At 48.3% G+C, this 24,356-nt stretch overlaps 1 protein-coding gene across 2 annotated transcripts; it reads left to right on the top strand.

Moving 5' to 3' along the window:
• GDAP1L1 (ganglioside induced differentiation associated protein 1 like 1) lies at nucleotides 1–19,143 on the top strand. Of its 2 annotated transcripts, XR_014795275.1 has the most exons (7): nucleotides 1–276; nucleotides 6,575–6,767; nucleotides 7,809–7,982; nucleotides 11,582–11,679; nucleotides 12,478–12,592; nucleotides 17,723–18,383; nucleotides 18,482–19,143. XR_014795275.1 is itself a non-coding variant. In XM_084887226.1 (6 exons), the coding sequence occupies exons 1-6, from the start codon at nucleotides 34–36 to the stop codon at nucleotides 18,064–18,066; spliced, it is 1,167 nt and encodes a 388-aa protein (XP_084743352.1). In that variant the 5' UTR covers nucleotides 1–33; the 3' UTR covers nucleotides 18,067–19,143. The 2 variants fall into 2 exon arrangements, 1 of the variants encoding a protein (XP_084743352.1); XM_084887226.1 differs by having other exon boundaries at nucleotides 17,723–19,143.
• Nucleotides 19,144–24,356: the final 5,213 nt, after the last annotated feature.

The following is a 24,356-nucleotide window of genomic DNA, read 5'->3' as shown; positions in this document are numbered from 1 at the left end:
TAAGGAGAGGGGCCGGCTCCACGAGGCCATGTGATGCTGAGCGAGAGAGCCGCGCCGCCGGAGCCTCCTTCCTTCCTCCCTTGGATCCCGGCTGTCATGGCGACCCCCAACAACCTGACCCCCACCAACTGCAGCTGGTGGCCCATCTCGGCGCTGGAGAGCGATGCGGCCAAGCCTGCGGAGGCCCCCGACGCTCCCCAAGCGGCCAGCCCCGCCCATTGGCCCAAGGAGAGCCTGGTACTGTACCACTGGACCCAGTCCTTCAGCTCCCAGAAGGTACAGCCAGGGAAAGCAGAGGAGCTGGATGCGCTTGGTGGCTCGGAGGCTTGGGGGAGGGGTTAAGGGGCCTGGGGACCTGGTGTAAGACTGGAGGGTGGAATCTGGGGTTTCCAGGCCAGAGGACAGAGGCACTGAGCTGCTCCCCCTGGAGGTGACTGGCCCTGTCTTGGGCCCCAGGAACACCGACCACAATTCTAGGAATATCCATCTTATTCCCCTCCCAGAAAGACCAGGTCTCTTGGAGGGTGGAGAAGAGAGACAAAGGCAAGGGGAAGGGAATGGGCACTGACGGAAAGGCCGCCTGCTGGAGGGGCGGCTGCGGGAGGGAGGAGGAGCACTCCTGGGGTCCAGCCTCCTGCCGGGTAGTCCCATTGCAGGTCAGGCCTCCCAGCTGCTGTCCTAGACACTACAGGCCTTTCGGGTCTCAGTGCCTCTGCTCCTCTGCAGGGCTTGGGGCCTTCCTCTGGCTGGGGGTTGGGGTGTCTGTCTGTAGCCCCCTCCCCCCCCCCCCAGCCCCAGCCCCTTGCTTGAGAAGGAAGGAGTTAACTCATCTTAGACCAGCCCTGATATAGAGCTGTGTTTTGCTCTTAAAGGCACAGATAGCCTCTCAACCACTTCTCAGATTCAGGGGACCTAGGGGGCAGTTGTTAATACAATCTGGTGCTGAGTTATTGGGGTTCCCGCTTCCGGGGTGGGGGGCTCAGGGAAGAGGGCCCAGCACTGTGCCTGTAAGACAGGAGTACCTATAGGAGCGTAATCTCGCCCTGTTTGTGGGGCACGGATTCAGCACCATGGTCAGAGCCCAGCATTTAGGCCCCATTGCCTGTCTCTGGAAGGTCCTTTTGTTCCACTCACTCATTTCCCAGATGGAGAAACGGTTTCTATAAAGAAAAGGGGCCTTGGAAGCAAAAGATTTGGGTTTGAGTGTTGGTCAAGGCTCAGTTTTATATTCTGGAAAATGGGATGATAATAATAATAATAGCTACTTTAATTCCAACGCGCCTCGGGGTTGCTGAGAGGGTTTTTGAAGAGGCAGTGCGACTACTGTTCTGGACTGGCACTGCTCAAACTTGGTCGTGCATTGGAATCACTGCATGATCCTGGTTAAAGCACAGACTGCTGGGTCCCACCCCAGAGATTCTGACTCAGTAGTTTTGGCCTGGGACCCAACATACTGCGTGTGTAACAAGCTACCAGGTGATGCTGATGAAGCTGGTCCACGGTCTCCCGTTGAGTGATCCCAGTTTAGGGTATAGACTCTGAGACTAGATAATCTCTAGTGGGATTACCATCTTCCCCAGGAACTTGCTATGGGACTTTGGACAGGTCGCTTTGCCTCTCCAAAGCCTTGGTTTTATAATCTGTAAAATGGAGCTAATAGCAGTACCTTCATCAGAGGGCTATTTTGATGGTGAAATGAGATGATGCACAAAAGGTGCTGATAGCAGTGCCTGGTGTGGAGTCAGGCTCTGTTACTAATAGGTGTTATGATGTCGATAAAGTACTGGGTACAGGAGAGGTCACATTAACCAACGTCCCACAGGGACTCGTCCATAAGTTTTATAAATACATGGTGAACACCTACTGTGTGCCAGGCTCTGTGAAGGATGTTGGAGGTTTGGAGATGAATCAGCCTGATCTCCAGATGTTAGAATCTGCTCTCACCCGGAACCTCAGGAGCCAGGCCCCAGTGGTGGGAACTAGATAGGAGACAAGGATGGAATGAGAGCCTGGTTCAAGGTTGTCCTCATCCTCTCAGAGTTTGCCCTTGTCTTGTGTGTACTTGTAGGGAGCCCTTGGCCCAGCCTTTAGCCAGGAGTGATAGGCCCAGGTCTGGGTCCTGCCATGGGCCAGTCCTGACACCCAAGATGGAGCAGGTTTCCCAGAAGCCCCCTCCCAGATGTGGCAGCAGAGAAGTAAATGACCTCTACCTTTGCCTCTTAAGCTCTTGGGCACTGGCCCCCCGCCATGTCCATATTGCTGCACTTGATCATTTATCCCACCCCCAGGAGGCCCACAGGTGAAAACTGCAATCTCACCATTCTGTTCAGAAGCTTGTAGTGGCTCCCCAGGTCCCTCCGGGAAAAAACCCGAGTCCTCATCATGGCCTCAGGCCCTACTGTAGGATCCTAACCTTGTTTGGGTCATGGACCCCTCATCAGTCAGGGGAAGCCTCTGGACCTTTCTCAGGATAATGCTTTTAATTGAATAAAATTAAATACACAGGATTATTAGGTTAGAAGGGAAACCAATTGTGTTGAAGTGCAGCTATTGACATATTTTTAAAGCAAATTTGTTATATAATGACATGTTTCTATATTAACCCATTATATAACACAATGTAGTGGCAGGACTGATAACAGCTGTGATACTGAAGTCGTGATAAGTGTAACTGGCACAACTGTGAAGTTATGAAGATATCTGACTCCTAGTGCTGACAATATTCCAGGCATGCTAACACCACCATGCTTTGTCGCCTACCCTCATAACGTAAGAAAAAGCGAAATGTCAGTTTGAGATTACTGAAAATAAACATGTAATATTTCCATCTCAGTTCAAGGACTCTCTCTTTTATTCATAGACCCCTGGGTCTGGGAGTCTCAGTTATAAACCCCTGTGCATGATCCTTCCTGTCCTTTCCCCCATCCACTCTGCTCCAGCCACACTGGCCTCCTCACACACGGCCTTTTCAAACACTTCAGACATGCTCCCACCCCAGGGCCTTTGCACTGTCTGTCCCTCTGCCTGGAACAGTCTTCCCAGATCCCTGTGTGGATCACTGCCTCACTTCATTCAAACCTTTGCTCAAAGAAGCTGCCCTCATGGATTACCCTATTTAAAATTATCACCTGTCTCCCTTATACCCTGACATCCCCAATTCTTACCCTGACGTATTTTTTTCTTTTTTCTGTTGCACTCACCATCTTTTAATATATCCTATCATATTAACTGCTTATCTGTCTTCTCCCCCTAGAATGTCAGCTTCCTGAGGGCAGGGATCCTTGTTCACTGCTGAGTCTCCCATACTTAGAACAAGACCTGGCACAGAATAGGCACTTGATGGATAAGGGTTGAAAAATGATGAATTTATAAGCTATAGATGTTGCATTTTTTTAAAAAAAAAAAAGGTATTTGATTCTGTAAACCTAAAACTGCTCTAAAATATAAAGTTTATTCATTTAAAAATCAAGGTTTTTGAGATAAATAAATTAAGGCTCAGAGACTCTAAGTGTCTTTTGCAAAGTCACACAGCAACTAAACGCCTGGGAAGAGACACCAGCTCAACCCATCACAGCTGCCTCAGAAACAAGAGCTTGGTGAGGAGGGACAGTGCCTCACCATGACAATGAAGAGAATTTGCCCAGAGATGCCTGATTTGGTGTCTGGTCACACTGAGTGGTGACCACCTAAGTCTGCTCCAGCCCCCAGGAGGCAGAGATGGCAGATGGCCTTGGTGACTGCATGCCCTTCCCCTGGGCCTGGCTTCCTCCTGCATCCCCTCCCCTGCAGGATGGCGCACGGGCTCTGGCCTTCAACTCAGCTAAAGGAGAAAGTCTCCTTGGCCGCTTGCCCATGTGACCTGAGGCAGCTCCACACAGGACTGTTATGCCTTTAAAGATACTCCCCTCCCCAGGCAGCAGCCCCCACCTGGCACCCTCACTGGAATCTCAGGGCAGGGCAGATGCCCTGCCAGGCCAGAGGCCAAATGTCTGAACTTGCCAAGGGCAAGGGCTTCGTTTGGATTCTGTTTCCATCCATTCAGAGGCCCCAACCTGGCCCCGAGGCTGCATGACTGGGCGGAGCCTGATCTCCGTGGCTGGAGGATGCCAGGATAGGCAGGAAGGGAATAGGTCAGTTTGGCTTCAGCCAAACTCCAGCCTCAACCGCTCTGGGGCTTCTCCAGGGCAGTCATTGCCCATGAGCTCAAATATACACATACACAAGCCTTCTCACTCATGCATACCCCCTCATGTCCACACTAATGCACACGAGTTCACATAATACTTGAATACTCACACTTACTGGTGCACTCATCCATATACACTCATGCATGCATATGCACACACAGACACACGCACACATTTGCTCATTCACACAGTTGCTTCTCACGCTCAGGCACACACACTAACACACCCAGACCCAACATATGCCACCCCCGGGTGCTCACTCTGCCACAGTTCCTCCCCCTCTCAGGCAGACCCAGCGGTTCCCTCCCACGGCCTGTCTCCTGCGTGGTCTGAATGTAGTGTCAGCTCCCTGCAGGGCTGCGGCCCCTCGTTTTACTAATGAGAAAGAGGAGGCTCGGGAAGGGGCAGTGATGGCTCTAAGGTCACACAGCATTGACATGGCAGAGCCAGAGTGAGGATTTGAGTGCCTGCCTCCCAGTGCCATCTGCAGGACCTGCTCTGGCTAATACAGCAAATGAATTTGTGAATGAGTGTTGAGAGTTTGGGTGCCAATTACCTCTCCCTCTCCACAGTTCACTAAACAGGGGTGTTCATGTTAGCTGTGAGCATGGGGCATGAAGCACTCTAAGACATCAACCAGGGGTTGTGGGCTGTGTGTGTGTGTGTGTGTGTGTGTGTGTGTGTGTGAGAGAGAGAGAGAGAGAGAGAGAGAGAGAGAGAGAGAGAGGGAGAGAGAGAGAACTGTGATGTTAAAAACCATGTGTTAACCTCCTGGTGTGTGTGTGTGTGTGTATGTGTGTGTGTGTGTGTGTGTGTGTGTGAGAGAGAGAGAGAGAGAGAGAGAGAGAGAGAGAGAGAGGACTGTGATGTTAAAAATCATGTGTTAACCTCCTGTCTGGGACTTTACCCACATCATCCCATCTCAATCTTGAACCAGCCTTGAAGTGGATTACATTCCTCATTTCACAGAAACTGATCAGAGAGGTATAGTGACTTGCCCAAGGTCAAACAAAAAACAACAGAACCAGGCTTTAAGTCCATGTCTGTCTTCTTTCAAAACCTAGTCCAATGCAAGCTAAGATACACTACCTCTACTGTATGCCAGGCACTGTTCCACAGGAACTAATTACCTAATTCTCACAACAGCCCTCTGAGGGAATTGCCATTAGACTCCCATTGGTCAGGTGAGGAAACTGAGGCACACAGATATAAAGCTATTTGTAAAGCCAAGTTCAGCAAGTAAGTGCTATAGGGATTTGAACTGACACAGACTGGCACCCAGTCCAACATTCTGAACATGACCTCATGCTGTACCTTCTGGGTCTTTACCTCCGGACATCCAGGAGGGAGGCTAGGGATGCCTAGTTCCCTGAACTTCCTATTGGGTGTGTGGGGACACTTATGCTCAGGAGGGGTGGGGTCACTTGCCATCTTTTTTCTGGGGGCCTTGGATAAGTCCAGCCTTCTTTCTGAGTCTCAGTCCACAGGAAGGGGACAGTTAGACTAGGTGATCGCTGTTTTCCAGCTCAGAAATTTTGATCTGGGTTAGGACATACCCCCACCTCAAGGCTCTCCATTAGCTTCTACCAGGTCAAATGTTTGTCTGGAACCCAGACATAGGGGAAAGGCTAAGCAGGGGCCAACCCAGGATTCCATGAAGGAACCCCCAGGGGAGAGAACACGGGTCTGGTGGGTCAAGAACCATTGCTTGCAGGTTTAGGTCTGCCACTACGTTGCTGTGTGACTTTGGGTAAGTGACTTATTCTCTCTGGGCTTTAGTTTTCTTATCAGTAAAAATAGGGAGATAGTCCTTGCTCTTCCCTCTTCTGGGAGGCTGCTGTGAGCATCAGCAGCCAGATGGGAAGGTATTTAGGGACAGTAAAGGGCTTGATAGATGTTGGCAATTTCTTTTTTGCCTCACTTTTTTTCTCAAATAATTTGAAAAATTTAGCTGCTGACGATAAGAATTTCTGCAAATTTCCTGGTCGACTCCACCCTGTAAATCAAGCTGAGAGTCCAATCATGACAATAATAATTGGGAATTGAGTGTCATCTATACACCAGACACTGGGTTGGTACTATGAATACTTCCATTTCGCAAATACGGGGACTGAAGCTCAGAAAGTTTAAGGAATCTGCTCAAACACAGCAGAACCGGGAATTTTATCCCCAGGTATGCCCTGCTGTGAAACCCAGCCCTGTAACCACCAGGCCCTAGGCCCCTGGGAGATAACCCGTCTACCCAGGGGCCCGAGAATGGGCTGGAAGAAACTGTGTCCCCTCCTGTGTGTGACCTCTGACCTCCCTCCCCACATGCCCAATCCCACCTGGGCAGAGTGTCCCTGTGTGTCCACCTGCCTTCCCCGCTCTGACCCTGGCCCCTGCAGGTGCGGCTGGTGATTGCAGAGAAGGGCCTAGCATGTGAGGAGCGGGATGTGAGCCTGCCACAGAGCGAGCACAAGGAGCCCTGGTTCATGCGGCTCAACCTGGGTGAGGAGGTGCCCGTCATCATCCATCGTGACAACATCATCAGTGACTACGACCAGATCATCGACTACTTGGAGCGCACCTTCACAGGAGGTACAGCTGCCGCCCCCACCAGGGGCCCTTCAGAGTCATAAGGGGCCCCAGAGCCTTGGGAAGCCTTCGGAAACCCCTGGAGCCATGGGCAAGGCTCAGTCTCCCCCAAGATGAATCACGGGCTCAGATACCCCCTGGGAACTGCATAGCCACAGATCACCACAACACCCCCTCCCTAGTACTACTACAGAGGGAGGGCATGGTCCAGACACCCTCCCCCTTGAAGCTCTGGGCTATAGCTTCCTTCCTCAAGAACGCTAGACACAGGCATGGCCACAGACTCTTGAGATCCCCTCAGGCATGAACAGTCCCCCCAGCAGGCCCAGCCCCCCGAAATCTATATGCATAGTCAGGGCCGTGGACTCCCATAGACATGGGCCCACAGACATGGGCCCAGACACCCCAGAACCTTGCAGACAAGAGTAGGGCCAACACCCCAGAACCCTATAGAATCCTATGGCCCCTTCCCTCCCTCTGACCTTGCTTCTGTTCAGGAGTTCACAGCCCACAGTGGAGGCTGCAAACAGCAGCTGAGAGGGGGTGAGGGCCCAGAAATGCATGGTTTAAGAAAAACATAAATTTGTTGCCAACATTTAAAAATCAAGGAGATCCAATCGATGTGTTTTCTCTCACATTGATATTTCTCTGTCTTTCCCTCTCTCTCCTACTCTCTGTAAAAGTCAATGGGAAAATGTCCTCGAGAGAGCATTGAAAATAAAAATCAAAGAGTTGCATTTTAAACATCCAGGTTTCCAGCTTCTGTTGAAGGCTGGCAGTAAGGATCCTTCAGAGGACAGCTTGGAGGTCTCCAGTGAGGAGGGGTAGGTGGGCTGGACCATTAGGATCCCCTGCCAACTGGATGCACTGTATCCCAGGGAGTCTGGGAAAGGGTGTGGGCCGGGATCTCTGGGCCACAACATTTTGGATTTCCAGGATGCTGGGGTTGGAAGTTGGGTTGCCAGAGGCTGGCCTCTCTGAATCAGGGGCAGGTGACCAAGTCGGGCCTCATGCCCCTGGTCCAGCCCCGGCTGTGTCTCGCAGAGCACGTGGTAGCCCTGATACCCGAGGCGGGCAGCCCACAGCATGCACGGGTGCTGCAGTACCGCGAGCTGCTGGACTCACTGCCCATGGACGCCTACACACACGGCTGCATCCTGCACCCCGAGCTCACCACCGACTCCATGATCCCCAAGTACGCTACGGCTGAGATCCGCAGTGAGTGCCCGGGGCAGGTGCACCAGCCCCTTGCTGACCCCCTTCCTTGCCCACCTGATCCCTTTCAATGGGAGTCCTCCTCCTCTTGCTCTCACTGGTGTATCTTACTCTCCTTTTTCCTCCTTCTCGCCTCTCTCTGTCCCTTTCTAATCCAGTTAATCTCTCTGGCTCTCACTTTGGATCTCTCTCTCTCTCTCTTTCTCTTTCTCTCACTTTCTCTACACCATCTCTCTGACCTTCCATCTCATTCACCCTGTATTACACCGAATGTCTCTCCTTCTCTTGCAGTCTCTGTCTCTCATTCCCATCTCCTGCCCCCTACTCTTGTCCTGCCATCCCATACAGAGGCTACAAGGTTTATTATCTCCCTAGAATCTTGTCTTGTTCATGGGGAATTGGGCACCCCCCACAGGAGTCTCAGCCCCAGACGTGTAGGGTTGGGGCCCAGGGAGGTCAGGGCCCAGCATTGAGTGACATCAGCGTTGGCACCACCAAGGAAGGCTGCCCAGATATGGCAAGGCCCCCTATGGGGTATCTGACTTCTAATTCAAGCTTCACCCATGTACTGGTAGCCTGGACATGCCCATGGCCTAGTTCATCCTTTTGTTTCCAGCATCCAGTAAATGGGGGTTAGGTTAAATCAGAGTATCCATAAACAAGTATTTACAGACTCGTCCAGGCTCTGCGCAGAAACCATGGGGTCCTACAGACAGACAAAGCATGATAATTCGAAGTAGATGATAGGTGCCCAGTAAATGGTCACACACACACAAACACACACACACACACACCCGCCCCAAAAGGAATAAGTTTAATGTGAAGGTGGGAAGGGGACAGATTGTGGAACTCAATCTCATCTTTGAACAAGACTCAAGATTTATCTATATTGTCCCATCCCCATTCAATCAAAAATATTTAAGAGGTTTTTTTTATTATCCAAACCCTGGGCCAGGGACTTGGGACAGATGAGAACAGACATAGCTTCTATCATCCCAGGGTCACACTTCCATGGAAGCAGAAAGACAAATAACCAGGTAATTACACCCTTTCCTGGACTCTTTTTGTGGGATAAGTAAATTTGAACAACTTCTCCAGGACAGTCTGGCCCTTTATATCGAACATAGAAAGGACCATACCTTGGAGATTATCCAGCAGTTACATTTGAGTGTGTGCGCCAAGAAGTATGTACAAAGATATTCATTGCAGTATAGGAAGTGCCCGCAAGAGATGGAAGTAACCCAGCTGTTCATGAGTTGGGAACTGGGTATATAAATTCTAGACCTCTCACACAATAGAATACTGTGCAGCTGTTTTAAAAAAAGAAAAGCAGCCGGGACCGGTTTGGCTCAATGGATAGAGCGTCGGCTTGGGGACTGAAAGGTCCCTGGTTCGATTCCCGTCAAGGGCATGTACCTTGGTTGCGGGCATACCCCCAGTAGGGGGTGTGCAAGAGGCAGCTGATCGATGACTCTCTCTCATCGATGTTTCTGACTCTCTATCTCTCTCCCTTCCTCTCTGTACAAAATCAATAAAATATATTTAAAAAAAGAAAAAGAAAAAAAGAAAAGAAAAGAAAAGCATATGGAATACTAAGATGTACTAGAGAGTAGGGGAAAAAAGTGAAGGGAAAAAAATCAGTGTGCTAGTTAGCATATTTAGAAAGAGGTTAAATAGATGCACAAGTGCTTGCAAAGCAAGGAGTATTTCTGGAAGGATGCATGAGAAGCTGCCAGTAGTGCTGGCTTTGGGGGAGTGGAAATAAGGGACTACAGAATGAGAGGACATTTACTCTTCACTCAACATTCCTTAATGTTGTTTGGATTTTTAAACAAGTATGTATGCATAATCTATTCAAAACCAAACTGCTTGATAAGGAGGCCATGGGAACATAGAAGATGCCCATCCCAACCTCTGGGATCATGGAGAATTCTGAAATGCAGCAATATCCAGGGATGACCAACATCCAAGGATAAGTTAAAAGAAAAAGGAGGAGAATCCTTTCCGATTTGAGGGTAGGAGAGGGCACGGTGTGTTCTGGGGACCAAAGGGAGTTCAATGTGGTTGAAGAATAGACCAAGTGTGAGTCTAGGGAGCAGGTCTGGCAGAACTGGAATCTTATCCAAAGAGCAGTGAGTGGAGAAACAGTGATGGGAAGTGACATGATTGGATCTTCATTTTACAAAGATCATTCAACTGAGAATGGGCAGAGCAGTCAGGAGGTCCCGACTGTCATTTAGGTGGGCAATGATGGTGGCCTGGACTAGATAGAGGTAAACCCTGCATGCTCCTGGAAGCTAGAGGTGCTCCCCCTTCCTACTCTGGGCCGTTTGGAGGTGCCTTTGGAAGGCAGTGGGGGGTCCAGAGCAGGCTACATCTGCTTCCTCCTTTGAAGAGGCTGAAAGGATCCCAGGGCTTCAGCCTAGCTGGAGAGGGCTGGAGAGACCTCACAGGATGCAAACGTCCAAGGCCTTCCCTTGGCCTGGTCCGTCCCCCTGTGTCTAAAGAGAGACATATGGGCAATCCCAGTGACCAACAAGAGAGAAGATGCTGTACTTGACCTTCACATTCATAAAATATCAATGAGGCTTAATATAGCCCCAAAGTGGAAAGATCAGGGAGAATGTTTATTGGGTTTTTATCAGGCTAGGAGATAGGGTGGTGAAGGGAGAAATCTCAGAAGTCATAAATTTAACAACTTTTGTACCCATTTACTTAATCATTTCATTCATTCACTCATTCATTCCTTTATTCATTCAACACTCACTGAGCTCTTTCTGTGCCAGGTCTGTACCGGGTTTTAAGAGGACAGAGATAAATCTGACATAGCCACTTCTTTCCAGAAGCTCAGGTTCTAGTGGTAGACACAAACACCCAGAGATAAGTACATTAACATCAAATCTCCATGTACAGCAGAAGAGGTGTTGCATTGCACAATCCAGGGGGCACTTTTCACATAAACTGCAGTCTGAATGGAATTGTGCGTGGCAGCTCTGAGTAGTGTGTCTGCATTCTCTGGCAGAAACCTGCACCACCTTACACTGGAGGACTAAGGCACTGAGTGATTAGTTTTCCTAGAAGATCAGGAAAGGTTTCAAGGAAGGGGTGGTCTTGAGCTATATCTAGAAGGGGATTTTCAGGAATACGGAAGGCTATTCTGGGAGGAAGAAGGGTGTGAGCGATGGCCTGGAGGTTTGAAATGGTCAGGCACATTCAGGGAGTGTCAAGCATTTAGAGTGGCTAAAATGTTGCCATCTGGAGACAGGGACAGTTGGGGGAGCTCAGTGAAAGATGGAGTCAATAAGGAGAGAGGAAGTGGATCTCTGGGTCTCACAGCATTCTGTCTACTCTTCATTACAGACTGACCATACTGTTTCATAGGGGTTTCTTTAGATGTCTGTCTCTCCCACTATCCTGAGCCTATGGCAGGATGGCATCTCACCCATCCCTACATTGAAGCCTGTTGTGCCTACCAAGTGTTGGCTGTTGATATTGTTACTTCCCAGACCAATGTTTTCATGGGACCTATTCCAAGTCTGTGGGGGAAGGGATGAGGTACGCTGAGTAACAGAAGGACAGGACCTTTCCTATTCTTTCCCTAGGACATTTAGCCAACGCCACCACGGACCTCATGAAATTGGACCATGAAGAGGAGCCCCAGCTCTCTGAGCCCTATCTTTCTAAACAGAAGAAGCTCATGGTGAGTGCCTCCAACCTTGCTTGTTCCTCTTTCCCACCATCTTTTCCATGGAAAAGAACAACTGGGAAAAGCTGGTTCTAGGTAGAAGATCACTTGGTGACATGAAGTGGGAAATCCATTGTTTGCTTTTCCAGTCCTGTCTCTTCTGTCATTTACTGGCTGTTTGACCTTGGGCAAGCCACTCTCCCCCTGGAGCCTCAGTGTCCTCATGTGTTGGGTGTGTCCTTAATAGCAGAGCCTGCATTGGGCAGAGGTTTTTGGTTATTGAGGGAGTGTTCTGAAGAGAACCGAGAAGGATGGGAAGGATAGAAAAGAGGAAAGGACCAAGTTCAACTATTTCCATAGGGAGCACTGGAGCACAAATGGCGCCACAAAATCAATTCCCTTTTAGGCCAGGGGCCAACCTTTTGTACCTTTATATCAATCAGCCATTGGCTATGATTGCCTGGCGGGGGTGGGAGGGCAGGGGTTTGAAGGGTTGAAGGGTATGGGATAACCTTCCAAGTATTTCTGGGCACCTCCTCATTGGCCAAGAGCAATTCTCTGGAGAAGGGTCAGCTATGATCCACTATCAACCAACCTTCATAGCAGCTGGTGTACGAGAGTACCAGCCCATGAAAGGAATGTGGGCAGAACAGCCAAGCTTACAGAACTATTGTGAGCGCCAGCTGTGCTTTGATAACAGTGGGGATCCTATACTGTTGAGGGGATATTTGGAGATTGGATTTGCAGAGCTGGTCATCCCAGCTCTATTGAGGCCAACTCAGCTCCTCTGGCTCCTGCCTACCCTGTCCCTAGGCCAAGATCCTGGAGCATGATGATGTGAATTACCTGAAGAAGATCCTTGGGGAGCTGGCCATGGTGCTGGACCAGATAGAAGCCGAGCTGGAGAAGAGGAAGATTGAGAATGAGGGTGGGTACCAGCCCTGGGGTAGATAGGTGCTGCTGCTCATCTACCCTTCCCCACCCTGACCATTCCAGATTCCTTTTCCCCCCAAAGATCTGAGGACCCCCTCGCAGGGTTATGATCATGGGCCATGGAGTCAGGCAGACCCTGGTTTAAGTCCTAGCTTGCTACTTACTAGTTGAATAACTCGGTTCAACTACTTCACCTCCCTAGATCTCAGTTTCCATATGTAAAATGAGGATAATAATAAGACATACCTAAGAGAGATGATGAGAAATTAAACAATACATGTAGAGTGCTTAGATCTCTTAGCACACAGTAGGTATTTAATAAAGGTTGGTGAAGATGGTGACGTAATTGTGATGGTGACTTTTCCCCTGATCAGAGATGAATATTATGGATTCTTTGTGCTGCAGCCAGACATCCAGGCTCTCCCAGACTCTCTGACCTTGACTCTTTCTGTTCTCAAGTGGCTCTCTTCTCAGGACCCTGAGCAGACCAGCTTCATTCCTACCTCCATACCTTTGCTGCTGCAGTATTTCCATCCTGGGGACCCTATCATCCTCTCCTTTTTCCTCTTACATAACATCTGTACCACAGATCTTCAGATTTTGTGCTGGACCTTCCCATTGCTCTCTTTTAGACAGACTTAGTCTTGTCTATTCATCTATGCAATTTATGGAGCCTATGCAACCGGTGCTGCTACAGTTACAGCTACACACACACACACACACACACACACACACACACACACACGTTTACTTGTAGCACAGTGACCTAGAAGATAAGTTTAGAGTCAGACAGATTTGAGTTAGAGTTCCTGTTTTGCTGCCTGTACTGTGTGACTTGGACAGGTTATTTTCCCTATTGGAGGCTCAGTCTCCTCATCTGTAAAATGGGATGATAAAAATGCAACTTATTGTTAACCCCACCTAGTTGGACTCTTGTAAAAATTAAAAGCACACAGTAAAGTGCCAGGAGCACACAGTCAAAGTGCCAGGAGCATAGTAGTTTAAGAACATATGACAGCTAAAGACATGTACATTCTCCAGATGAGAAAACTAAGGCTTAGAGAAAGGAAGTGACTTGTTCAGGGTGACCTGCACACAGCTTTTAGACAGCATAGTTAAGGCAAGCACAGGTTTCCTCTTAATGGGTCCAGTGTTCTTCAGCATCTCACAACTGAGGCCTTGAGCACAAAGCACACACAGGTCCCTGAGGTCCTCAACAGGGACATTGTCATGTGTACTAAAGCCAGCTGCCTCAAATCCCTTCTAGAAAGAAAGGATGGTATGGTTTAGCAATGAAAATAATGTACCCCTCAAGGAGGAACTTTTTCAGTTCTGTCAGAGAGGGTGCTGAGGGAGCCAGGACAGAAGCGTGCTTAGGGGCCAAACCCCAGCTCTGCCATTCTCTCACTTTGTGACCTTAATTCTCAGGTGTATTTCATATATTTACCCATTAATTTGCTAGGGCTTCCATAACAAAATACCACAGACTGGAGGCTTAAACAACATACCTACTTATTTTCTCACAGTTCTGGAGGCTAGAAGTCTAAGATCAAGGGGTTGGTTTCTTCTGAGGCCTCTCCCTTAGGCTTACACAGCTGCGTTCTTGCTGTGTCGTCACATGGACTTTCCTCTGTGGGTGTGCCCCTGGTGTCTGCACAGCAAAATCTCCTCCTTTTATGAGGACCCCAGCCAGATTGGACTAGGATCCACCCTACAGCCTCATTTTAACTTACTTCTTTATTTTATTTTTATTCATTGATTTTAGGGAGAGGAAGGGGAGAGAGAGGAAGAAAGAGAGAAACATCGATTTGTTGTTCCACTTACTTATGCATTCATTGGTTGATACTTGTATGTGCTTTGACCCGGGATTGAACTCGAAACCTTGGCATATCAGGATGACACTCTAACCAGGCTAGGGTTAGGGTTAGGGTTAGGGAGCTACCCAGCCAGGGCAAAATTACTTCTTTAAAGACTTGTTCTCCAAATACAGTCACTGTCTGAAATATGGGGGTTTAGAACTTCAACATATGAATTCTGGAGGGACACAACTCAGCCCATAATGATTTATGTATTTAACAACACTTACTGTGTGCCAGGCACTGTTTTAAATGTTTCACATATTTCAACTTATTTAATCCCATAAAAACTCTAGGGGTTAGGTAATATGAGTAACTCCATTCAACAAATTAAAAAAAAAAAAAATTAAGGCACAGAGAGGTTCAGTAATCTTCCAAGGTTACACAGATAGAAGTGGTGGAGCCTGGATTCAAACACTGGCTCCTTGAGTCATTCTTAAGCGCTAGTTCTGGCTCCTCTTCTGTTCTGGAAAAGGGTGTTAAATGAGCACCTACTTCATGGGGCTGGTGTGAGGATCAGTGAGAAAATGCATTGAGGGGCTCAGCACATTGCCTGGCACACGGTATTAGAAGTGTCTGCAAATATTAGCTGCTGTTCTGATGAAGGGAGACAGGGAGTGTGACCTAGACGGAGGCCAGAGTTGATGGTCCTGCAGGATAGCTGTCGACACATTCCTCAGGTCCTCCTAGCCTGTGAGTCTCCTGTCCTCACTTTCTGTTTCTGTCCTGAGGTCTTCCACACGGGGGCAGCATTGGACTGCCCGGTAGCCAGATGAGTGGGGTTGTTTGAGATGGAGAGGTGTGGGCAGTCCTGGTGTCCCTCCAGGCTGACAGAGGCAGCAGAGGCCCTAGGGTTGGCTATCAGTTTTAAAGGTCAGACTGGCTGGGCTCACATGGTCTCTGGTGCTCAGTCACCTACCAGGGCACCTCCAGACCTCCACTTCTCTCTGTGTGGGGCAGAGGTATTATAATGTCCTAGGTAGGATCCCTAGATGGAGCCAGCTACTGAGTCCTGATATGGTCAAGGGGGACCAAGTGTTCACTTTGAGACACAGTAAGTTTGAGATGCCTTTTAGACACACAAGGGCGTATCACATAAGCCATTCGATATTCTAGTATCATTTTAAAAGGAGAAATCAGAATTTAGAGTTGAAGATTTATAAGTCTTTAGCATGTCTGTGGTGTTTAAAGCCACAGAATTGAATGATTTCATTTAGGAGAGAGTGGAGACAAAAAGAGGGATCAAGAACTGCTGTATTTGTTATCTACTGCTGCGCAACAAGTTGCTCCTGAACTTAGCAGCTTAAACAGAAAACACATCTTATATCACACATGGACCAGGAATTTTGGAGCAGCTTAGCTGGGTGGTCTAATTAGGATTGTGTAATAAAGGCTGCAGTCAAGCTGTTGGTTGGGGCTCTGGTCATTTGAGCTGAAGGATTGGCTTCCAAGATGGCTCGTTCTCAGGATTCCTAACTAGATGTCTCAGTTCCCCACTGGCTATTGGCAGGGGACCTCAGCTTCTCACCACGTGGGCTTCTCGATAGGGCTGCTTGAGTTTCTTTGCAACATGGCAACTGGCTTTCTCATGAACAAGTGACCCGTGGGAGGGAGAAGCAGCAGAAACCACAGTTCCTTCATGACCTGCCATTGGGAGTCACTGTCACTTCTGCCACATCCCATCCCTTAGTACAAGTCATGAAATACAGCCCGTAGTCCTAGGGAGGAGAGCCAATCTGTGGACACATTTTAAAACTCTATGCCTGCCCTGAGGTTCCCTCACATTCAGAGAGGTGTAGGAGCATAAGAGCAGGCAAAGTCGACTGAGATGGAGTGGCCAGTGAGGTAGGAGGAGCCTGTGTCATAGGCTCCCATAAAGGCTGAGTAAACCAAGGATTTTGTCCTTGGAAAGCACCCCTGGATTTTGTCCCATGGCTTTGGTGGTGACCCTACCAAGAGCAGTTTCACTGAACTTGGGACAAAAGACTTAAGGGTGAGTGGGAGGAAGTGTGGTTAGGTGGAGAGAGCTCTTTTGAGAAGTTTATCTGTAGAAGGGAAAAGAGAAATGCGGTGGGGACTGAAGAAGTATGCAGGACAAAAGGAGGAATTTTTTATATATATATATAATAGATATAAGGTGTGTTTTCAGGCTGGCGGAAATGACCCAGTGAAAGGAGAAGGATGCAGGACCAATGATGCAAAGTCCATGAAAGGACAGAAGGGTGTGGTCCAGGCAGGACCCCATAGGACACAGGGTGACCTCACATTGGTAACTGAGGAGGCTTATTATAGGGACTGTTTATAAACATGTGGACAGGATTTAGGGAAACCACAAGGAAAAGCGTGGTATCCTGGGCCTGAGGTCGTGAGAGGTGGGAGAGATTCAGGAACTGGATGGACAGACTGCATAGAGAGGGCCACCTAACAGAAGCTGTGGCTTTCATACTGGGGACGCAGCCAGTCCACAGTGACCCGCAGAAAGGAAACCGACGGGTGTAAGACCCTGACCTCACTCTCACCACCATCCTCCCTCCTGCCACTGCTCCCCAATGGCGGAACCCCCTGGGACCAGAGTCACTCTTCTGGGGCACGGAGTAGCATGGAGAAGGCAGGAGAGTAGATCCACATGTTCGCTTTTCCTCCCAACTTACAAAAACACTCTTGACCTGTGTCAAATTATTAGTGTATCCTTTCCATTATAGCAAAATTCCTTGAATGAGTGATCTTTGCTTACCATCGCCAATTCTTCTCCTCCCTTTCTCACTTGAGCTCCTTCCAACGAGGCTTTCATTGTCAGCATCTACTCCAGCTGCTCTTATCAAGGTTACCAGCTGCCAATTATCAATATAATCTCCATCCTCAGGCCTTCTCTAACTTGACCTCTCCGCAGCTTCTGAACACAGCTGAGAATTCCCTTCTCCTTGGAACACTTTCTTATCTTGGCTTCCACGACACCACACCCTGGCGGCCATCAGGCCACTCCTCCTCATGCTTCTTCAATGGTTTCTCCTGTTTCTCAGTATCTAAATCTTGAAGCCCCAAAGCTCAGTGCTTGCACTTAAAAATTCAGTTGATTTAAAGAAAAAAAAAATGATAGGGGTAGCAAAAAGGATGTGGCAAAATCATTAAAGTTATATAGGAGTGAATGACCCTGGGGAAATGCCATGGCAGCCAGACAAACATCGAAGGAGTCAAGGAGAGAGGATCGAGTGCCTGGGGGGTTGAAAAGCTGATCCCTCTGCCCCCATCTCCTCTCTCTTCCATTCTAGGACAGAAATGTGAGCTGTGGCTCTGCGGCTGTGCCTTCACTCTCGCCGACGTCCTTCTGGGAGCCACCCTGCACCGCCTCAAGTTCCTGGGACTATCCAAGAAATACTGGGAGGACGGCAGCCGGCCCAACCTGCAGTCCTTCTTTGAGAGGGTCCAGAAGCGCTTTGCCTTCCGGAAAGTTCTCGGCGACATCCATACCACTCTGCTCTCGGCTGTCATCCCCAATGCATTCCGGCTGGTCAAGCGGAAACCGCCATCTTTCTTTGGGGCCTCCTTCCTCATGGGCTCCCTGGGCGGGATGGGCTATTTTGCCTACTGGTACCTCAAGAAAAAATACATCTAGAGCTGAGCCAGGCCTGGGCTTCGTGTCTGACTCTCAGTGTCTCTGTGCTGTGTGATCCCCCAGTGAGCTCTCAATAATGCACTGTCTCTCGAACACTTGGACAGCCCCTTCCCCACCCCTTGTTCGGAGTAATTCTATTGTCAATGTGAAAACATTCCATAGTTTAGAAGTAGATGTTGCCAATGCCGTGAGTTGAAGCCATGGCACTACTAATGGAGAGAAAGAGTGAGAGAGAGAGAACAGAAACAAAGCACGAATGCCTTTTCTTTTGATTCAAGGTCTCAAGATGGAACTGTGGGGACTGGTTAGGATCTGAGGTGAGTCCCAGGCCATTTCACCCATCAGGGCCCAGATTCTGGGAGGTGCTGGGGGCTCAGAGGGCCTGACCCCTCGCCTCCCCTTCCCTCTTGCCCAGGGAACTTTCCACAGGACAAAGCCAACATCAAGACTCAACTCTTCTAAGTGGTACCTCTGGGTGGGGCTAGAGACCCGGAGACTCCATGGGGAGGCCCGTGAAGATCGGAAGGGACTTCATTCTTCTCCTGGACATGGACTGAGACAGCAGTGGCTCAAGCCAAGGCAGTGGCACCCAACCACCAAACCAGGACTGGGACGGACACCATGAGCACACCCTCATTCCCCTCCTGCTGTGGCCAGTGAGTTTGATTTGGCACTGAGTTTGATTTACCAGTAATCCCTGAAGGCAGCATCCATCATCCTCTTCCCACCTGGAGTTGATTTTTCCCACCACGTGAGGTGGACTTTCAGCAAAAGCCATGTTCACTATCTTAAAAGGTCAGTCCGGCCTGAGTGCAGGGATGTGTCTGGAGGTTGATGAACCTCAAGTCCCTCTCCTAGCCTCTGCCAAAGCCATCTCCTTTAATGCCCACCTGTCCCATCACTTGTGAGGTGCCTCACATGCCCCACCATGCCACACAGGGGGATCTCCTCACCTACGCTGCCCACCCTGGTCCTGTCTCACTTTCCTGTGCCTTTTGCATGTTGGGAGAAGGTCCGAGTGTCACTGCCTTTCATGCTTAGAAACCACTGAAAGCCCCCAATAAAGCATCCAGGAGAAGCAGTTGCTTTTCATTTGTAAACCTGTGTTGCCATTGAGCTCTCATTTGCAAAGGCTGATGTCAGAGAAGTGGAGACACAAGATTCAGCATCAGTGAGTTCAGGTTTCAAGTTGATGAGTGTAGGGATGGCTCCCAGATAGACTTGGCAAAGTTCTGCTCTTAACATAAACCCACCTCTTTTTTAAAAAAATATATTTTATTGATTTTTTACAGAGAAGAAGGGGAGAGAGATAGAGAGCTAGAAACATCGATGAGAGAGAAACATCGACCAGCTGCCTCTTGCATACCCCCTACTAGGGATGTGCCCGCAACCAAGGTACATGCCCTTGACCGGAATCGAACCCGGGACCTTTCAGTCCGCAGGCCGACGCTCTACCTCTGAGCCAAACCGGTTTCGGCTAAACCCACCTCTTGACATAAACTGGGGAGAGTGCTTCACAGTTTACAGAGAATGCTCACAGCCTTTCTTATGTAATAGCCTTTCCGGGGGGGGGGGGGGGGGGGGGGGGGGGGCGCGCGGAGGCTCCCAGGGCACATGTCCCCACAATTTCCCAGGGAAAAATGTGTTCAAATGCCCCAAGAGCGTTAAACCAGAAGTGTAATTTGTGGAACATAAGGCATAGTTTTATTTTATTAAAAAAAATATAAGAATTTTTTCCACCAAGATGAAAGAAAAGAATAGCCAGGGCCAAGACAGGACAAGCACTTAGATACTAGAGGCATTATCTAACGCTGTCCACCCCTTGGCTCCTTAAACATCCACACAGACCCTCCCACTCATAATTGAACTCCACGCATGGACAATAACATCATGCTTAATCCTAACAGGACCAATACTCTCCTGAAATGAGGATACAACTTCTCTCAAAGCCCCACCCATCAGTAACATCACTCTGGATGACGTCAAGAGTCTCTTGGTCCACCTCTAGTCCTACAGGTCACCTATAGAGGCACACCTCAATATACTGTAATATGTAGATCAAAACATCAATTTAGCTATCAGCAGTAATCCTTATATGCACATATATGACAAGCAGGGAAGAAAACACTCATAGTTGCTTCAGCCCTCATTTCTGTAATTGATCCTAAGGTCATTTTGATATTTATAATTTCTCTTTTTCCCCCACTAGCTATTCTTTTTTTGTTTGTTTGGTTTGATTTGCCCCCAGCCAGGACCTCATATTTGGGGTATTTTACTGGTGAAATGATTCAGACTTGGGCTGTTGTAGTCTTCCATTAATCTTTTACTGTTGGATGTGGAAGTATAACAGGGCACCCAAAGAATCCTCTAGTTCCCATACAATCTTCCATGTCACCACTGTAGCAGCAATCCAATTTACCCTTGATGTTCAGACCAATCATGCCAGCCAGTAGCGTAACCTTTGATCTCTGAATGCTTCTCATACCATAGCCATGCAATGGTGTGAGAAACTCAAAATGGCTGAGTGGCAATCAATGTTTTCCCTAATAGAAGCATTCCTTCCTTGATAACTATAATATCTAGCCAAATATCTAGTCCAAAGTTTTAGGGATAGAAAGCAACATTTTTGTGAATGGGTTATTTTGTGCAATAGTGAAAGTAGTCCCTCCCATTTCCATCTCAGCATTGCTGGATCCATGTTTTCTGCATGTGGAGAAATAGCACTATGGTGGGTACAAAATATATGATGTATCCTTTAGACAGCATCCCAAAATTGCAGTGTCTCCCAGCTGGCCATCTCAGTTTTCTATAAGTCTGTTGCTTCTAGATAAGATCAGAAAATTCCATAGGTATAATCACACTGCTACATTTATTTTACTATAATGTCTCCTCTTTGGTCAGAAGCAGTGTTGTATGGAATATCAAGACTGAAACCAAGTTTCCCTCTCTAAAATCAGTAATTTTTTAAAAATATATATTTTATTGAGTTTCTACAGAGAGGAAGGGGGAGGGATAGAAAGCTAGAAACATAGATGAGAGAGAAACATCGATCAGCTGCCTCTTGCACACCCCCTTGACCAGAATCGAACCTGGGACCCTATCCACTGAGCCAAACCAGTTTCAGCAGTAATTTTTTTTAAAGTAACACTTCTCCCCAAATATTTTGATCCCTACCTAGTTGGTTGAATCTGCAGATGCAAAACCTGCAGATAGGGAGGGCCGACTATATTGCTTGAAGTTCTGTTCACTGAAAAGATTTCCCTTCTCCAATGTTTTTCAGGGCCTTCCTATAGTGCTGCAACCACCCACTTCCAATTGGTTCCAGGCCTGAGCTTTTTCTTCCTCCATCAATTGATCACAGGGTATTTGTATGGGGCCTTAGGTATTGACTGAGGAAGTGGTGGCAATGTGGTAGGAATAGGTGACATTCTCACTTGATGAGAGAATGCTGTGATACATGTCTAGCTTTATAACTTGATGAATCAGATGACATCTAGTCCATGATGGGCAGCTCAGGTTGCATAGTCAGTTGGTGTCTCCTGGTCAGGTGTTAGGTCTCTACCACAGCCCAGTAGCAAGCCAGTCACTATACACTGAGTGGCCAGATTATTATGACCTCTGAACGCATAATAATCTGGCCACTCAGTGTGTGTGTGTGTGTGTGTGTGTGTGTGTGTGTGTGTATAAAAAATTAGAGGCCTGGGTGCATGAATTTGTGCATGGGTGGGATCCGGGCAGCCTGGCCAGGGGGAAGGGGCATGGGCGATTGGCCGCCTTGCCTGCTGGTCCAGCTCCTGGTTGAGGAGACAACTTGCATATTAGCCTTTTATTATTTAGAATATACACTGAGTGGCCAGATTATTGTGCATTCAGAGATCATAATAATTTGGCCACTCAGGGTTTTAAAGGAATAATTGTTATTTGTAGAAGAGGACATGACTTTGCTCTAAGTCCTAGAGTTGGGCAGAGATTTTCCTATTAGGACTTGCTGGGGGCTGAAAAGGAAATGTAAATTTTAAATATCATAAACAACTTAAACACCATTGGATCAACTGGGTCATGTGGCTCAATTGGCCGAGCATCTTGCACTGTGGCCTAAATCTGCCTTGGGACCCATTCAAAATTGGCTGTCCTATGTATGGGTTACTCAGTAAATGGTTTGCAGCCGCACGCAATTGCATGTACATTCCCTCCCAAATCCAAAGAGGGCTGCCAGTTGTGCTTTTTTCTTAGGGATAGGAGCAACTTGCCTTTTACTTGGAAGGGATAACCTGATGTTTCCTAACCTCTAGGTCCCTAGAAACTTTACCAAGCTGCCAGGCTTCTGAATGCCCATGGGGTTTATATACCACCCTCTGACATGCCTGGGTCTTCCTAAAGCATCTGGTGTACCTGCTGTTTCCTGCTCACAGGTACAGCAAGATGTCATCAATGTGGTGGATCAGTGTGTTCTTAGGGGACATCAGAATAATCCCGACTAGATCAGTAGTTACCAACCTTTCGGACCTCACGGACCACCAGTGGTCTGAGGACACCGGTCAGCGACCGCTGGACTAGATGATGCCAGAGAACAGAAAAGCTGGCATGTACTGTAAGAAAGTGAGGATGTGCTGCTCACTGCTGCCCTGCCGAGTAGAGCTCAGGGCTTTTGGTGGCCCCCACTGATAGAATAACATTTTCCAGACCAGGAACTGAATGCAACGTGTCAAAGACTACGCTGATTTGCTTTCATGTGGAAAAACTGTACCACCTGATGGAGTTACAGTGCCCAGGCTTTTGAGAGATTCATTAGGTAAAGATAAATCTCCTCAATAATAAGTAGCCCTCATAGATGCACGATATTTTAAAATATATTTTATTGATTTTTTACAGAAAGGAAGGGAGAGGGACAGAGAGTTAGAAACATCGATGAGAGAGAATCATCGATCAGCTGCCTCTTGTACACCCCCTACTGGGGATGTGCCCACAACCAAGGTACATGCCCTTGACCGGAATCGAACCCGGGACCTTTCAGTCCGCAGTCCGACGCTCTATCCATTGAGCCAAACCGGTTTCGGCACGATGCACGATATTTTAAAGCTCATAAAATATTTTCCCATCTATGATGTCAAAGACTAGTGAGGAAGAATTATCCCCCTTTCATAGATGAGTAACAAGCCCAGAGAAGCTAAGTGACTTGCCTAAGACCACACAGCTGAGGAGTGGGTAGGCAGGATTTGGATGCAGTCTACTTGCTCAAGTCCAATGCCTCTAAAACTCCAGATGAGAGTCCGTTTATACCCCCACCCACTCACCCCTGCCTCCGTCCCCAGCTGCACGGGGATACCTGGCAAACACAGCATGCTCAGCCAATGCAAGTAGAGGCAAGAAGCAATAAAAGGAGTGGTTGGGAAATGGGTCACAGCAGCGGTGGGGCAAGGCCTGAGTAACTTTGCTCCAGTAATTATTGTAAAATGCTAATCAAGGTGGCTCTCAGGCATCCCCACCTACTTACCTCCTGAGCACTCACACACATTCCCCAGGCAGCCAAAGCAGAGAAGACAGGAAGTCACACGGCTCCGTGTTAAAGCTTCCAGCTCAGTTCCCCCAAAACATGCAGCCTGGAAACCAAGGCCAGGCAGCCCTTGGGTTGCCTGTGAATAGACAGCACCTCCAAAGGGGAAGGGGGGAGAGGCAGAGGAAGGGGAGGAAGAAGGAGGATTGCTTTCCTCTCGCCAAAAGGACCCCATGGATACGACTGTCCTCTCCTGGGAAAAATGCCTCTTGCTCTCCCTCACCCTCTAGTTAATCTGGAAACCAGAATGCTGCCTGAGGGACTCGTTTCCCATGCTAGATCCCTGGGACACGGCCTTCCCCATTCATTGACTACATTTTAACTACCTCTGAGTGGACCAAAATGGGAACTAATGATTATAAAATATCGTGCATCTATGAGGGCTACTTAATGGGGTTTCTCTGTCCTGATTTTAAAGTGGTTACAGTAATGAGGGCACATGAGGGACTTACTGTGCACTTGAAAGACATTTATATAGCACCCCATATATACTAGGTCCTGTTCTAAGCACTTTATAAGTATCAATTCAATTAGTCCTCACAATAGCTCTATGAGGTAGGTACTTATATTACTCCCATTTTACAGATGAGGAAACCAAGACATAGATGTTAAGGAACTGTTGAAGGTGGCACAGCCAGTGTGTATGGCAGAGCCAGAATTAGAACCCAGGCAGGCTGGCTTGAGTCCATGCCAACCTCGCCCACTCCTTTGCTTGTCTAAGAGCTTTGTATAAATC

Source organism: Pipistrellus hanaki (genome assembly GCF_964339955.1).
Source record: "Pipistrellus hanaki genome assembly, chromosome: 6".
NCBI lineage: Eukaryota > Metazoa > Chordata > Mammalia > Chiroptera > Vespertilionidae > Pipistrellus > Pipistrellus hanaki.
This window is presented reverse-complemented; position numbering and strand designations above follow the sequence as displayed.

What these genes read in the sequence shown, in the direction of transcription:
- GDAP1L1 (XM_084887226.1), top strand. Translation starts at nt 34, where the DNA reads ATGCTGAGCGAGAGAGCCGCGCCGCCGGAGCCTCCTTCCTTCCTCCCT. An exon ending in AGTCCTTCAGCTCCCAGAAG is followed by an intron (nt 277 to 6,574) that starts GTACAGCCAGGG and finishes TGGCCCCTGCAG; the next exon opens with GTGCGGCTGGTGATTGCAGA. An exon ending in GAGGAAGATTGAGAATGAGG is followed by an intron (nt 12,593 to 17,722) that starts GTGGGTACCAGC and finishes CTTCCATTCTAG; the next exon opens with GACAGAAATGTGAGCTGTGG.